This window comes from Loxodonta africana, chromosome 4 (genome assembly GCF_030014295.1).
Source record: "Loxodonta africana isolate mLoxAfr1 chromosome 4, mLoxAfr1.hap2, whole genome shotgun sequence".
Classification (NCBI taxonomy): Eukaryota; Metazoa; Chordata; class Mammalia; order Proboscidea; family Elephantidae; genus Loxodonta; species Loxodonta africana.
The window spans coordinates 113823079-113840554 of NC_087345.1; the positions used below are offsets into that span (position 1 = coordinate 113823079).

The 17476-nt window shown below is 36.6% G+C and overlaps 1 protein-coding gene across 1 annotated transcript in view; it reads left to right on the forward strand.

Moving 5' to 3' along the window:
• BCAT1 (branched chain amino acid transaminase 1) overlaps positions 1-17476 on the forward strand; it is a 111212-nt gene that overhangs the window by 85821 nt on the left and 7915 nt on the right. Inside the window, exons 8-10 of the mRNA XM_003405356.4 lie at positions 3966-4051; positions 6687-6827; positions 8893-8967. Coding sequence (XP_003405404.2) covers positions 3966-4051; positions 6687-6827; positions 8893-8967 — 302 coding nt within the window. The remainder of the gene's footprint in view (positions 1-3965; positions 4052-6686; positions 6828-8892; positions 8968-17476) is intronic.

The following is a 17476-nucleotide window of genomic DNA, read 5'->3' on the forward strand; positions in this document are numbered from 1 at the left end:
AACAACCCATAGCAAAGACAGTTGTAACATACAGAAGTGGTGGCATCATTATTTATGAATGGGAAATGGCAGCATTTAAGCACAAGTATAATCAGAGCTGCATGATTCAACTACAAACCTCAGAAACTGTCCTGTTAAAAAATTAATCCTTTATCTGAATGGTGACCACGGAACTTTTCCACCATGTCTTTTAAAGGTTAGAATAGAAATGACTGAAATTCTCTTCAATTCATTTCAAATATACAAGATCTTAAGAGTTACTATTCAGATTATGGTCTCCTGAGATAACTTGAGCCATGGTTTTAATGTTCTATTTCAATTTGGAGGTGTTCTACTAACAACAACAACAACAAAAAAAAAGATTAAGGAGAAAGGACATATGGAATAAATGTTTGAACAGTATTATGAGAAAAGTGAATAGCATGTCAGGAGTAACCTTTGGGCTAAAATAAAAAAGATTGAAGTAACTCTGTCTTAAGTTTGATTTATATCACTTGCCTTTAGGAAAATACAAAGAATAATAAGTTGAAAAATCAGCAAAGTATTGATTTTTCACAAGCTTTAACAACAGGAATTATAAGCAGAGTTCTTCCAGTAATATATTGTCATGTTTCCATGACCATCCACACTATTCCTTTTGGACAAGGGACAAGAAAGGTAGATAAGATAGATAATCTGTGTTTAAAGCACAGTGCTGTGTGTAATAACTATTTGGGGCATTTGGCCTGTAACTAGTGTGGGTTTTGATTCTAGTAACAGCAACTGTGGTGTTAAGATTACACAGCTTCAATTCTCTTCTTTTTTCTGTTGATGAGTAATTTGACACACGTAGTTGTGCCAAATAATTTTATGGTGTCCTGGACACTGGAGATAACCTGAAGAGTAAGTCCCAGCCCTTGTTGAGTTCACAATTAGTTTGAATGATCATGGTTGTATTGAGCCTTTTCAACCATACCAGGTATTTTCCTGGCTCTGCTTGGAGTCCTTTCCCCTCAGATACCTGCATGGCTTACTCTCTCACCTCCTTCAAGTCTTTTCTCACATATTCCATTCTCAGTAAGGCCTTCCTTGAGCACCCTATTAAAAATTGTAAATTTCCCTCCCCCCAGCACTTCCCATCCCTTCCCTCATGTTGTTGTTTTTCCTCCATAGTCTAACATAGAAGTCCCTGAGTGAGCAAACATTAAGTGCTGTACTACTAACTGAAAGGTTGGCGGTTCAGACCCACCCAGTGGTGCTTCTGAAGTAAGACCTGGCAATCTGCTTCCAAAAAGTCACAGCCTTGAAAAACCTTGTGGAGCCATGCTACTCCACACACATTCGGTCTCCATGAGTCAGAAACAACCTGACGGCAACTAACAACAGTCTAACATACTATTTAATACAATAATTGTTTGCCTGTATTTGCTAGAAAGTAGGCTGGGAATTATATCAGTTTCATTCACTGCCGTATCCAATGGCTTACAACAGTGAACAGCACATGGTAGGCACTTAATATATATTTGTTGAGTAAATGAATAATTCTGTTTATGTTTAGGACACTTAGGAAAATCTACATTCCTGGTTCCCACTGATTCCTTGATAGTGCTTGACCTTGGGAAGTCACAGACGAATCCTGCTGTTATTGCTTCTGAATTCTCTGTCTCCTGAAAATGATTTCTTTGTCAAAAACAAGCTGTGTTTGAGATTCTGTTTTCCTCATGTTGGGCAATCTGGAGCTAGTTCTGGCTCTTGTAAGCATGTTTGTGGTTGCAGAGGAAAATGAATGTTTCTCACCCAAATGTTGTCATGTCATCATCTCTGTCTGGCAATCAGAGAAGCAGATGTTCTATTCCTTGACCTCAGGCTAGTGGTTACAGTACTGGGTGTTAAATGTATTTCACAAAACAGCATTTGTACATGCAGGGCTGCCGTTTTTCTTTAACTTCATGTGGTCTTCCTGCTCAGCAAGCTTTAAGAAAGGTCCAGTCTGGGGGGACTTGATATATATCCCTATGTGTGTATATATGCATATATTCACACACATATAGATTCATACATTTATGTATCTAGCTAGCTCACTATTGCAAAACACACATTTATTTTGAGATCATCAACAGTTCTAAACATGACAAAAAGTAGCCCTAAGAACATTGCCAAAAGCAAATTTTCTTCTTTCCAGAGAGCAATTGTCAGCAGATGAGTTTTAGAAACAAACAAAAAAATCATACTGCTGTTTCCCCAGCAAACAGGATTATTCATTCATTTTTTCAATTCAAAATTATTCATTGCATACCACTCTGGGTCAGGCATTATACTGAGTTTTGGGGATATAGGGGTGCACACAGCTCAGTCTGTCTTCCAGACACAGCCTGGTTATTGGGAACATCTGAAGTAGCCTCCGTGGAGAAGGTGAGGCCAGGACTACTGTATACTGAGGGAAAGGGCAGTGGTCTTGGAGTCAGGACACTTGAGCTGCAGCTGTGGCTTTTCTCCAGTGCCACCAACCTTAGCAAGTCACTCGTGTTTGTAGAGCCTCAGTTTCTTCTGTAAAATAAGAATTGTACTAGATGGTTTCTGAAGTCTCCTTTAGCTACATAAAATGTGTTGTGAGAGTCCAAAGATACCAATATGATTTCTATACAGCTTTTGCTACTTGGTGGTCCTTTCAAGCATACCTTGTGAGTTCCTCTGCAAATACCTGATGGACAACGCATAATCTATTATAAGGTTAAACATCTTCATAAAGTGGGGATTTAAGGAGTGAATTTCTGACTAGACTCAGTTTCTGGGTGCCAGAGATGGAGAGGAAAGGAGGATATTGAGTACCAGGGACATCATTTTGTAAGGGCACCAACTCCTATAGATAGGTCATCATGCCAACCATCGTGGTGGGTAGGAGTGGCTGTGGTCATTCTCACTGGACCCTTGTCTTGACCTTCGCCCTCCGTCAGAGTCTCCCATGGAGTGATTTTTGGTTTTGCTCTAGCTCGAGCCCCTTGAATTTGAATCTCAGAAGTCATCGTCTCCATACTTGATGCTGACACCTCACCAAGTTTGAGAACCGCTGAAGATAAACTTATCAAAGGGCTGTGTGGAGACAGTAACCAGACTGCATGGGCACACACACTTCTGAGGGAAAACTCTTCCCCAGTATTCTTAGGAGGCTTGGTAATGACAAGTGTTTCTGAGTAAGAGCCTATCTACAGTATTCTAATTAGTAACCAGCTTTTACCCACTGTCTTAGTGATCGAGTGCTGCTGTAATAGAAATACCACAAGTGGGTAGCTTTAACAAACAAATTTATTTTCTCTGAGTTTTGAAGGCTACAAGTCCAAATTCAGGGCACTAGCTCTAGAGGAAGGCTTTTGCTCTCTGTTGGCTCTGGGGAAAGGTCCTTGTCTCATTTCAGCTTGTTTCTTGATTTCTTGGAAATCTCATGTGGCATGGCGTTTATTTTCCCCCATCTGTGCTTGCTTGCTTGGTTGCTTGCTCAATCTGCTCTTTTCTATCTTAAAAGAGATTGATTTAAGACATATCCTACACTAATACTGCCTCATTAGAGTAACAAAGAAAACCCATTCCTAAATGGAATTATAACCACAGATATAGGGGTTAGAATTTACAACACATATTTTTGGAGGGCACAATTCAATTCATAACACCCACTCAGGTAAATTTTGATGAAAATATTTATCTTAAAAGCATTCTATAACGTTTACCATTTGTTAGTAAAAAACCATCTCATTTCTTACTGACTAATGATAAATTGAAAGTGGTTAAATGAGCAGCCTTCTTTTTCTTTTTTCTTTCTTTTTTTTTTAACAAGGATCTACTTGATCCGTGAATTGATTGGGGAAATTTGACAATGCAGAACAGTAACATCTTTATGTTTATGACTAGAAATGGTTTCTTAAAATGGTTATTGATACAAGGTATGGCTAATATAGTTAAAGTTTGAAAATATTCCAATTTCTAATTGACAGAAGAAGAACTGGCAACTCCTCCGCTAGATGGCATCATTCTTCCAGGAGTGACAAGGCAGAGCATACTGGACCTGGCACGCCAGTGGGTGGGTACCTTTGACATGAACAACTTTTATAATCATGAAATCAAAAGAAGCTAGCCTGGTGTTGAAATAATGCCCTGTAGTTCCAACCAATGTTATCTCTTTAATTCTTTTGAGTGAAAAGAACTCTTCTAGAAGAACTGTCCTGGTGAGAATATCAAATAAGTGTTGTTTATTCTGAAGGATAGAGAGAAACCAATTTGGCAGAATGTCCTAATGAAGAAGTATTCTAGTTCTAGCCACAATTGCCACACCGAGTGTCTACTACCAACTCTCCCAGTTTATACTTTGTGTGCTTCTCTCTAGCCAGACATTAACTTTTTCAAGACTAAGTATATTGTTTACAAATGGCAACAGTTCATACTTCTTCTCTTCCTCTATTTATTTCAATGCAACCATGCCATTGATAGAAATTAAAAAATTTTATTGACATACAGATGTTTCCTTACATAACATTATTTGTTTGGTTGCCTTCTTTCTCCCCCATTCCTTCCAAATCATGTACATACTTATTTTAAAATCAAAGCACTCAAGCAAATTTAAAGTCGTTTTCGGTAGACTTTAAATCTCTGTGACACAGGCAACCATATTAAACCATTTGGTATTGGATATGACATAACATAATCAAGAAGAATTTTGAATGAGTTGGTTGTCTGGCAGAGGTTCTTGGATGGAACTTCTGACCCATGTGGTAAAATGGTCTCCAAGGAACATGAAAAGGCTTTGAGCATACTGTGGTCAAACAGTACTAATAGGACAAATGTTTAGCAACACACACATTATCTATGTAGGAGAGTACTAGCACGGTTTCTCTGGAAAAGACTTTGAAAATAGAGGAAATGTGCTATAAATAAACCTACAAAACCCTGAAGTAGACAAGACCCAACTGCCACATGCTGGCTGGCACATTGGGCATGACATTTACAAACTGTTGGTATAATTTCAAACAGCTTACCCTGTCCTAAATGTTTGCAGTTGGAAAGATGTATTTTTGAAGCTCAGTAATTTTTATTTTATTAAAGAAAAAACATCAACCAAGTACAGAAGGTTTGATGACAAGTTGCAAGTGGAAATTCTTTACCACACTAATGATTTGTTAACATGAACAATGGGTTATTCTGGAGGAAGGTTTTTTTTCTTGACTCCGTAGCTGTAATTTATTTAAAAAGCTATTTTAAAACAGTGTAAAATGCCAAGAGGCAAGTGGGGGGTTACCACTACTTGCCAAACCAAAAAAACCTGAAGGGTGACCAAAGTAAAAACAATTCTGTTTATTTACAAGGCTTTCCCCTGACCCTCGCCCTCCAAGAACAGAATTCAGCTTGTTTTCAGTTAATTTGGCTGATTTTCTGGACTTAATTTATTTTTAAACCTTTGAACAACATAATTGCCAATTACAAACAGAAATTAAAACTTGCTTTAATGTGTGCGAAGGGCCACATTTTTACTGCAGATATATTTTTCTACCCTTTTAAATCTACTTGTACCCCCCAGACTCCTCTTACCCACCCCCCCCCCAAAAAAACCCAAACCTGACATTCTGTGTTTTCCTTCTAATGTTTTGAATCTTGCCAAGGACTGTGATTTCCACTTTATCTATCATGGGTTTATAGGTTTTAAAAACTATTTTCATCTTATTAAAAAAAAAAAAAAATCCATTCTTTGTTGCCTTTAATTCAAATAGCCTGTTGACAAACTTTGAACTTTAATCACCAAAATAAAAGAATGAGAATTAAACAGTTTAAAAATATCAGATTTTTTTTTCCTATTTCCTGTCATTGAGCAAATAAAATGTTTCAAAATTTAAGCAGAACTCAGTGAGGCTATGCCAATAATTCTAGGATGGAACTCAACCTAATATGATAGTAAAGGAGAAGGACGATTGCCACTATAAAGCCAATTGAATCACTGAACTTGGGAGAAAAAAAATATATACAATGCAATTTCTCAATTAAAGCTCGTATTTTTAGCTTTTTAAAAATAATTAAATATTTCAGATAGTTGAACTGAGTCTATAGTTTTATTCCATCAAAGACAGTAGAGGACCAAATGCAGAGCCAGTTAGGTCAGATCTGGGCCCAGCCCAGTGTCTGCTGTGTACTAGCTCTGTGACCTTGGGAACATCACTCAATTGCCTTGAACCTTAGTTTTCTCAACTGTAAAATGGGGATGATAATACCTACTTTAAAGAATTAAAGAACTTGGTACATGTACATGGTAGCTAAAATTATTAACATCATAATATATAATACAATGTTATTCTCCTTTATGATAAAATAAAGTTTAAGACACTGTTACTGCCTTAATTAGCACTCAGGGTGCTACAGTTTGAGACTTTATCCATGACAATAGAAAAAAGGCAAAAAAGCTCATGCTCTGTACTAGAATATCTTGTAGTGGTCTTGTGTTTTATATTCTAGTAATCTCATTTAGAATATTGTGACCTTGGAGTAGGTTGCTTAACACCTCAGGGGGTTTACCTGTAGGATGGTGTTGTCCTTTCCAATTTTACCTCTAAGGATGGCTATGACATTAGGTGTTCGATCAGAATGTAAAGCAGAGGAGTAAGTATCTTAGGTTATTTTACATGTCTTTTCCTTTAGAATACATTTGTTTTTATTTTTTGTATTTTAAACAGGGTGAATTTAAGGTGTCTGAGAGGTATCTGACCATGGATGACTTGACCACTGCCCTAGAGGGAAACAGAGTGAAAGAGATGTTTGGCTCTGGTACGGCCTGTGTTGTTTGTCCAGTTTCTGATATACTATACAAGGGTGAGGTAAGACAGTGTTTCCTCATTTCCCATCATTTCCAGAGATTTACTTGTAATTTAATTTAATTTTTTTTTTTTTTAAACGTGTAAACTAAATTCTAGTTGGACCCAGGATGCAAAGGGATTTTTTATAACTTGGCATTCCATTAGCTGGGGCAGTTTGTCCAGGTGAACCTGTATTAGCAAATTATTTACTTACTATCATTTTTCCAGTGATTTTGTGCAATTTTGTGTAAGCTCAAACATGGTGAGAAGTCAGTTTTATCCTTGGACAAGTATCATGCTTGCCTTATGTCAATGTGGGCATTAGAGATGTACCAGTAGACTTCCACTCTTATCTCTTTCTACCAGTTCACAGAAGAAGACTCTACAGGAAATTAGTTTGCGGCTTCTAAAAGTACTTCCAAAATCCTGGAGTGGCAATGGCAATATTTATGGAAAATGCATTTGAATGATCAACTTCATTTATAATACTAATAGTAATAATAATAGTTACTAAGTATACTGCTTTACAAAGAAATTTCCTTTGGTAGAACTTGTGCGTGCACTAAAGTCTTCCAAAAGGAGTTAAAAGATTTGGTGGAAAGACATTTACTCCACCCAGTAAATCAGTCTGATTTTGTGTTTACTTTCTTCCCTTTTCTTGTCTTTTTTTTTTTTTTTTTGCTTTCCTCTTTATAACTAAGCTCTGATACTCATAATTAGCATCAGCGTTAACTTTTTAACTTCAAGGCATGTGGGTTTTATTCTTAAAATGTGAACTGGCTTAAATTACTCATTAAATACAAATTCTATTGGTTTTTAAATTCTACATTATAATTTTCCTCAGCTAATTAGATTGATTTTTCAGCTGACTTTACTGCTGGCTGCTCCATTGCTTAAGTTTTTAAAATTTGCTTTTAAGGAAAGACTCCTGACATAATTCCATCTACAGAATTATTGTTTCACAGCAGAAGAATTGTCTTATTTTATATCAATACTTTTACTGATTATAAAGCTACTTATTAGTATTTTATTATGGTTACATTAAAAAGTAGTATGTTATCGGTCCACTTTCTTATGAAGTAAAGTGCTTATTAGGTCAGTTTTTTTTTTTTTTTTTTTTTTTAAGTCCAAATGTTCTTTCACCTCTAGAAATATGAACATCATGAAGTTTAAATTTTTAATGATTTTATTTCTGGGGGCATTTCAGAGCCAAAAGTTACATCTAATTATCCTATTATCCTAAAAGGCTGAATAAGAAACTTATTTGAGAGCATGAAATATCTACTAAAATCAAACTATGAAAAACTGTGCAAACCAGCGAGCCATGAGGCATGAATAGGCGTGACTCAAATATAAATAAGGGTAGAAAATCTCTCTCTTTCATGAATTTAATTATGCCATCTATTTGCTAAACAAAAGGTCTGCTCTTTTGGAAACTTGGTAGGGCAATTCCACTCTGTCCTATAGGGTCACTATGAGTCAGAATCAACTTGACAGCAACAGGTTTGGTTTGGTGTTTGGTATCCTATATTGTGAAAGTTATAGTCCTTGGAGGTTTGCCTTGGAACAGAGATAGGTTTTAGAAGACATTTTTGTCCAGGTATAGACTTAGACTTTAATTTTTGGCAAAAACAAAACAAAACTTGCTTTAATTTGGGCCAAAATATCTTTGAGATCTCATTCCCTGCTAAAAGTTGTGGAGGATAATCTTTTGTCTGCATAGATTTTCAGAATTCTGGAAGATGTAGAGTTATTAAAGTTTAACCACTATTTTAGGTATCCTTAGTTTCTCACTGTTCCTCAAATCAGCCTAAAGGCTTGTGTATAAACTAGTGGTGCCTGGATATCAGTTGCAAAGCAATGAATGGCTCATTACTGCCTCGTTAGTTTTTACTCAGATTCAAAATAGAGAGGAGTCTTTGATATAAGGAGCTAGCATGCCTAATCAGCAGGTTGTTATAGTGCTATTCCTTATTTTGGTGAAATTGTGTTGTTAATATAGTAGAATTGCCAAGTATCTTACTTGTTCTCACTGTATATAAGAATACTCTCCTCAACTTATCTCATGTCTCTTTTTCTTTCATAGACCATACACATTCCAACTATGGAGAACGGTCCTAAACTTGCAAGCCGTATTTTGGACAAATTGAATAACATTCAAGTAAGGGCTTCTTTCTTTTAAAGCAAACTATTTTGAATCAGAGCTTAGAACCAAATCATGTTTCAATGGAGAGAAAAGAATAATTATTGAAATTTGGGATTTGCAAGTTAAATTTAAGAAAGATTTTCCTGATATTATGTACGGGCATGGGCAAAGCAGAAATGGGAAAGGGGGTGCATGTTCAACAAAAGGAAAAAAAAAAATAGAAAATATTGTCACTGTCTCTAAACTACTTAAAGTTTTAAAAATGTATAAAATTTGATAACATTTTTTAAAAATCTCACTAAAAAGTATAATGTACTTATGTTAAAAACTTGAAAATAGAGGAAAGCATAAAGAAGAAAATTGTATTAGTTTTAATTCTAACACCGAGATCTAACCATTGTTAATTTCTTTGATATATCAACTTTCAGTATTTTGATGGCATTTATGTATTTTTTTCTAGCAAAATAGGATCATATTATGTGTAATTTCATTGTTTGCTTTTTTTCTCTAAATAAACTATTTGCTTTTTCATATTGGAAATAGTTTTCTCTGGAAATTTCACAAATAGGTGGAAATTAAACAACACACTATTAAACAACCAATGGGCCAAAGAAGAAGAAATCATAAGGGAAATTAGAAAATACTTAGAGAGGGATGAAAGTGAAAGCACAGCATACCAAAACTTAGGGGATGCAGCAAATGCAGTGCTCAGTGGGCAATTTATAGCCATACAGAGAATAGGATGGAATATTATTCAATCATAAGAAGGAATGAAGTTCAGATACATGCTACAACAGTGATGAACCTTGAGTATATTATGCTGAGTGATATAAGTCAAACACAAAACAACAAATTTAGTATCTCACCTCTGGAATATCTAAAATATGCAAGTGTATAGAGACCAAAGTTTTTAATTTGGTTATCAGAGGCTAGGGTAAGGGGAGTTATTGCTTCAGAAGATAAAAAAAAGTTTATGGAGATGAAAAACTCTTGGAAATTGTGGTGATGGTTGCACACCATTATGAATGTAATTAATGTCACTGAACTGTATACTTTAATATGGTTAAAATGGCAAAGTTTTTATTACATATACTTTACCACAATAAAATTTTTTAAAAATTTACTTTTCTCAACTCCATGTATAAAGTTTACATAGAATTACATTACATTGACGTACCATCCTTCTAAAGAAATTTTGTTATTGAACATTTATATTGTAGGCAGATTTTCACTATTATAACAACACAATCTTGATTATTTCCTTAGGATAAATTCCTAAAATTATAATGCTGGGACCAAGGGTCAAAGGGCATGTGTCTTAGCTACCTAGTGCTGCTATAACAGAAATACCATAAGTGGGTGGCTTTAATAAACAGAAATGTGTTTTCTCACAGTTTAGGAGGCTAGAAATCTGAACTCAGGGCACAGCTCTAGGGGAAGACTTTCTATAGGCTCTGGGGAAGGTCTTTGTCTCTTCTGCTTCTGTTTCTTGGTTCCTTGAAGATCTCATGTGGTGTGTCATCTATCTTCCTCATCTCTGCTTGCTTGCTCAATCTGCTCTTTTGTATGTCAAAACAGACTGACTTAAGACATACCCTAGACTCATATTGTCTCATTAACATAACAAAGAAAACCCATTCCCAAATGGGTTTATAACCACAGACAGATATAGGGTTTAGGATTTATAACACATATTTTTGAAGGGCACAATTCAATCCATAACAGCATGCAAACCTATTTTTTCATATTACTAACTTTTTTTTTTTTTTGGTACATATTTTCTGAGCAACAACTTATAATAATGTCTTATCAGGCAGTTAGGCATCTTTCTAGGCAGGCTATTGCTATATCAAATACCAGGTAACCCTGGGAACACCTATAAAAGAAACTGTTCTATAACAAGAGACTGTTCTATAACTAGCAAGTAGTTAGAAGATTTTGGTTGAGTGCCAGGTACCATCATTGCCAGCCAGTGAAAACACTCCAAGGGAGACAAGAGTCATATTGAAAGGTGAAATAAAATTTGTTGATTTGGTAAGGTCAGATGTTGTTGAGTCTTGAGAACTAAGCAAAAATTTAAAGTTAGCTGGAAAGCAGCAGGCCTCTAGAGTTAAGGTCTTTGAATAGCAATAGAAATGGCATGTTTCAGACCATCTCAGCAACTTTTATGCAAAATGTGTAACAATAAAAGGATAACGATTGTCATTTTTGAACGAATGAGCTCTCTTCCACCCTTTAACAAAGTTTCTCTATAGGAATTTTCTGTAAGCTAAATAGAGGAATATCTTACTAGTGGAAGAAGGAAACTTGACTCAGAATTTCTGTGTGCCTAGAAACAATTAAAGGTGATTTGAGGGATAGCTAATAAAAATATCTGCAAGGATGGTTCAAATTTTGTTTTTTTTTCATGGCTATGAGTAAATCTGATGAAGTTAATAAATCACTGATATTTTATCTTTTTTTTAAAAAAAGAACTTAAATAGAATGAAAAATACCTAGCTGGCTAGATTGTGTTGAGAGATTTTTATGAGGAAGAGAAGTGTGATTATAGTCATAAGAAAAGAAGATCACTTTGGAAAATTTTCTTGAACAAATTGAGTGGAAGGGGATGGTTCATTCTATAGCAGTTAATCTACCAAACAAGAGATTTCAGGGTTGCCTCTTAGAAATTATATGAAACAAGAAAACATAAATTTACTTGACTTGGTTGTAAAGGATTAAAAGAAAAGGGAAAATAAGGCCACTAGAGCTGAGAGAAAAATTAAACTATTAAATATGAGCTGGGAAAAAAAAATATGAACAACCGTAAAGGTGTTCAACAGATAGTCACGATGCCTTAGCTAAGGAAGGAAACATTAGGCAGCAAAAGCAGAATTAGCAGCTGTCATCATTGTGATGATGACAAAATATATGCGTCAGAACCCTAAAACCTGAGTAAAAGAGAAATCGAAACACATACGTTTGGGATAAGATGGGGACCCATTGCAAAAGTTCTCAGAAAGAACATTTGTCAAAGTAAGATTATGGAATCCAAGTATGAAAGGGCTTCACGTGCCAGACTGTCACAGTTGAGTTAGAAATGGCAGTGCTGTCCCTAAGGCAGAAAACCCCTGCAGACACTGTAGCATATCACAACTTCTTTGCAACAGCTTGTGTGAACTTGTCAAGTTTGTGTCTTCTCAGAAGGACTTAGTGTCTAGTCCTTTGATGGTGTAAATGTTTGACATCCTCGGCTGCTAACAAAAAGGTTGGCGATTCAAATCTACCTGGAGGTGCCTTGGAAGAAAGGCCTAGTGATCTACTTCTAAAAAACTAGCCACTGAAAACCCCATGGAGCACAGTTCACTCTGACACACATGGAGTCACCATGAGTCAGAATTGACTTAATGGCAAGTAGTTAGATGAGGAAATGGAAATCAGGATCTTTACTGGGTAAAGCCTAAACCTAATTGTAGTTGTTGCTTTTTTTATTGCTGTTGTTGTTGTTTTAATACCTGACTGAAGTGAATGTTTTTGGTTCATTCATTTAATAGGAATGTGTATTGAGCACAGCGTGCCAGGTACTGTTCTAGGCACCGGTGATACGGTAGTTTAAAATGGGACAAAAAAACTAAAAAAAAAAAAAAAAAAAGCACACTGATAGGCAAAGCAAAAGATAGAGGCCACAAGATAAGGAAGAACAAAATAAATATTCAATTTAAATGTGAGACCATAAGTAAAAGTTTTAAAATATTAGATATACAAGAAGCAAAGATGGGAAGAAAAATATACCTTTTTCTCTTACCTTTATTATACTTTTTATATAACTTCGTGCCTGTGACTGAGAAGAATGTAATGATTTCTCTTTTGACCTTAGGTACGATGGTAGTAACACTGAAAAGTAATGAGACCTTCAGAGCTCCATACTGAGCAAAGAAACAAAGGCAGATAATCACAGGACATGTGAGAGAATAAGCGATTATGTATTAAACCACAAACCAGAAGCACCAAATCTGCTCCAAATTCTTAAGTTACAAAAAGCCATGCATTCAGAAGCTAAGAACACATCTTTCTTCTTCAATTATTCTATGCCTGTGGGCCTGGAACCTAAAGGAGTCTTAAAATTATTCTCTTACGTGATGGCAAATTGGTGCTGTCAGCCAAGCTACTAGGTTGTCTGTTTCTCTCCAAGAAAAATAATTTAAGTAATTATTTAGGAAAAAGCATAGAATTGCTTCGTGTTTTACATTTGATCTCTTTGGCATTACATGGATGTTTCCTGCAAAGTGTCTGGTAAATTGAAAAAGGGGAACAGTAACAACCACCAAAACCCCTCAAGATTCTTGCCAGTATGACCCAGGGGGGAACATTCCTTCTTAACCACAGATTTGGCTTTCGTTTTAACTTCTGTTGTGAGTAAGAATCTCTGAGGTTAAGTATTTCATCCCATTTAGCTAATTGCCCATAGAAGTACTCTGGGTTTTAGATTGCTCTGCAAATACCTCCTAGGAGGGGAACATTTCAATTAAAGTTTCTTTTTCCTTTTTCTTCTTTTTTTTTTATGACAAAGGAAAACACTTCTGTGTTTGCATTTAACCAGACTTAACCTTGGAGAACGTTAGTCATGCTGCCACCATTTCTCTTCTGTTCCAGTGAAAGGTTACCATTGCTCCTTGCTATTCCGATTACTCACCATCATGCTCACCTTTGCGCCTGCCGTTTTGGAACCCTCTCTGTTCTCCTAGGATGCTCTGCTTCCTGATCCTTCTGTTTTCACTGTGCCTTCTGGAGTTTGCCCACTTAATAATGTCTTTGTTATCATTCAAGATTCATCTCCTTAAAAAAGAAAACTAAAAACCAGATCAGTTGCCATTGAGGCAGTTCTGACTCGTGGCAGCCCCGTGTGCTTCGGAGTAGAACTGCACTTCATAAGGTTTTCAACGGCTTTGTTCTTTTGGAAGTAGATTGCGAGGACTTTCCTCTGAGGCACCTCTGGGTGGATTTGAACCACCAACCTTTTGATTAGTAGCCAGGTACTTAACTCTTTGCACCACCCAATAACTCCTCATCTCTTTTAAAAACCCTAAAACCAAGCCCCTTGCCGTCAAGTCGATTCTGACTCATAGTGAACCTATAAGACAGCGTAGAACTGCCCTATAGGGTTTCCAAGGAGTGCCTGGTAGATTCAAACTGCTTTTGGTTAGCAGCCAGTTGCTTAACCACTGTGTCATTTTAGGAACCTTTTAAATCTCTCTTGAACAACATCTCTCCCTTCCAGTAAAAACACACTTTGACTCATTTAAATGCTGCTGCTTCCTCCAGGTTCCATAGCACCTGGAATTAATACACATGGCTTTTAAATTACATTATAATTATTTGCACACTTGTCTTTTTTTTTTGCTAGGGCTGTTGGAATTGTTTTATTCTCTTTTTGTGCCCACAGTGTTCAGCAAAGGGCCTGAGACATAGTTCAACTCAGTAATGTTTCTTGAATGAATGAATGAATAAAGGGCTGAATGCATGAGTGAGACAGTAGACAAATACCAAAGAACAAAAACATGTCACTCTTGTGTATTTATACCATCTGAGAAGGGGTAGGAGGAAGATCTTGAATAATGTCAAATTAGTTTTCAAGAAAAGTTTTAAAGAACTTGACTTAGATGTTATTCAGAATGAGATACACACTGGGACTGCCGTCCGAAGCAGATAAAAGCTGGAGCCTGCATAAAACAAAACGAGACTAAAGGGGCACATCAGCCCAGGGGTGGGGATTGCAAGGCAGGAGGGGACAAGAAAACTGGTAATAGGGAACCAAAGGCCAAGAAGGGAGAATGTTGACATGCCATGGGGTTGTTAACCAATGTCATAAAACAATATGTGTACTAACTGTTTAGTGAGAAACTAGTTTGTTCTGTAAACCTTCATCTAAAGCACACACACACAAAAAAATAGCCTGCATCTTAAATATCAGGGTAGCATGTTTGAGTGGCAGCAACAGGAGCGTTGCTGCTATTGAAGTTTTACAAAGTGGGAAGGCAGTGGTCTCAAGGGCTGAGGGGTGGATGCCTTAAGCAATTTAGGGAAGGCAAAGCTCAAACAGGATGGGAGTAGGATCTGTATTAATTGTGGGTCACCAGACTAAAAACCAAACCAGACCCCTTGCCGTCGAGTCCGTTTTGACTCATAGTGACCCTATAGGACAGAGTAGAACTGCCCCATAGGGTTTCCAAGGAGCAGTTGGTGGATTCGAACAGCTGACCTTTTGGTTAGCAGCCAAGCTCTTAATCGCTGCACCAAAAATATAAAATTCACTTTCTGTTTTAGTGGCTACAGTTTTATAACCATGAATGACCATTAGTGTTTACCATATTTTTTCTTGTTTTCAGTTGAGCAACTCAGTGACTTTCAGTTACATTTCTAATTTAAAGAAGTTTAAAGGCCTACTCCCATTCCCGCCTGCGTCTTGAGTTGTCCTTTTTTCCGTGTACGCACTGACTTGACACCTCCAGATTGCCCTGATGAGTCAGTTCCTTGACCACCTTCCCAGCCCCTTATTCCCTAATCCATACTTCTCCACATGTTACAGCTTTACAAAGCTTTTCACAGCCATTGGATAGGATTTAGAACCAGAATGACACATTGTTACCAGCAGGGCAGCACTGATTATATTTTTATTGGTGTTGTAGAGAGTGAGTGCATGACAAGCAGATTGTTCTTTTGTGTTGCCAGCAATTTTTTGCTGACTATAAAAGGCATTTTCATAAAGGCCATATAAAATTATTAGCTTTGTGTACCTCAAATGCGAAATAATGAACTAGTCATTAGTCATGTTTTGGTTTAGTGTTCTAACTGGAATTCACAAGATTACCGTTCCTCACGTCATACTGGTTGTCTTCTACATGGGCGTAAACTACCATCTCACAGGCTTAGCCTGATCTGTCACATTGCTTTGGCCTCATCTTTGGTTATGATGAACAAAGCCAAGCAAGTGTGACTTGGGCTGGCCTGCCAAACATGGAAGGTACGTGCCTACCATGGTTTTGTAATGACACTGGCAATAATATAATGACACCTTAGCCCATGTAGAGACATGTTTTCTCTTTCTCTCCTCTGGACACCTACTCTTGAGAAATGAATATAATTTCTATTGTCTAAATCTGTCATCTCTGCTTAGAATTATTTTTCCTTGAGGTATTAAATTGAATTATCCATCAGCCAAATGAAAAGCTTGATTGCTAAATGCCTAGTTCTAGACATTACGAATTACCTGTAATATCACATTTCTTGGTACCTTTTAGAACTCTATTTTATATAAAATCATAAATTGCAGGATGAGAGGGATAAAACTTAATGCATATTGTGCAGGCTCCTAGAATGATATGGCCTGTGACTCTCATTGTGACCAAAATTGATTTTCGATCTTTCATAAAAGTAAGACAACTAATTGAAAGCAAATTTACTTTGGCTGATGAGATTCAAAATGTAGATCTGCTAAAATGTCAGTACACTGGCACTTGTAATTAATGGCATAAGTACCTAATATACTAATGGGAACCTAAATAAGGGAAACAAAACATATATTTTGTTCTTACTTAAGTCATGTTGACATCATACATAAATCAGGCAGAATTTGGAAATATTTTATCCTGCATTCATTATGAAGCCACAGAATCGATAGTGGGAGGCTACAATCTTTAGGTAACTTTCTGATGTGAATTAACAAAGTCACACAGTCTTTAGGCTTCTTTTGTTCTCCTTGTTACGCAATCAAGAAAGTGGGAGGTAGACCCATTCTTGTCTCCCAGTATTTCTTAAGCAAATTGGTGGGTTCTGCTCTGCAAGGTCTTTAAAACTCATTCAGAGGAACAGCACAAGCTCAATGTGGTCTAGAAGAAATAGCACTGGCTCCACAGGGGCAGGAGCACTGGGCTTGTGATTAACTAGTGGCCTTGGGCCTTAGTATCCTTATACGTAAAAAAGAGGATTGGGTTAAAATTCAGTGTTCTTCACATTTGATTTTTAAGCAGCAAGAATTTTCTTCAAAATAAAGCTTTCCTGGAACCCCAATATGCAAAATGGGCAAAAGGGATTGTTCTGAAGCAAAATAACGAAGTAAAGGCCAGAGCCCCACTCATTTGGGTCATCCTCTACCTTTTGAAATAATTATTTCAGATGATCATTAAGGATCTTTCCAACTCAAGAGTTCTGGCGTTTCATGTTAATTTAAAATGAAGTGGTATTAGGACTGAAGAGCCAATCCAAGTTAAAAGGAACATAGTCTGAGTGACAGATTTATGGCATGCTACATTGGGCTGGGCACGTCTGTCCCAAGTCTGTCTCCACTTGCGTGACTATGTGAACATATAGAGGCAGGTTAGATGGTGGTGAAGAATGTGGATTTTGATGTGAGGCAGACCTTGTCTAGAAGCTGGGCACTACTGTTTATTAATTACAACCTTGAGCAAGTTATTTAATTCCCTAATATTCAATTTCTTATCCATAAAACAAGATTGATAGTGGGTTACTGTGAGGATTAATTGGTGTG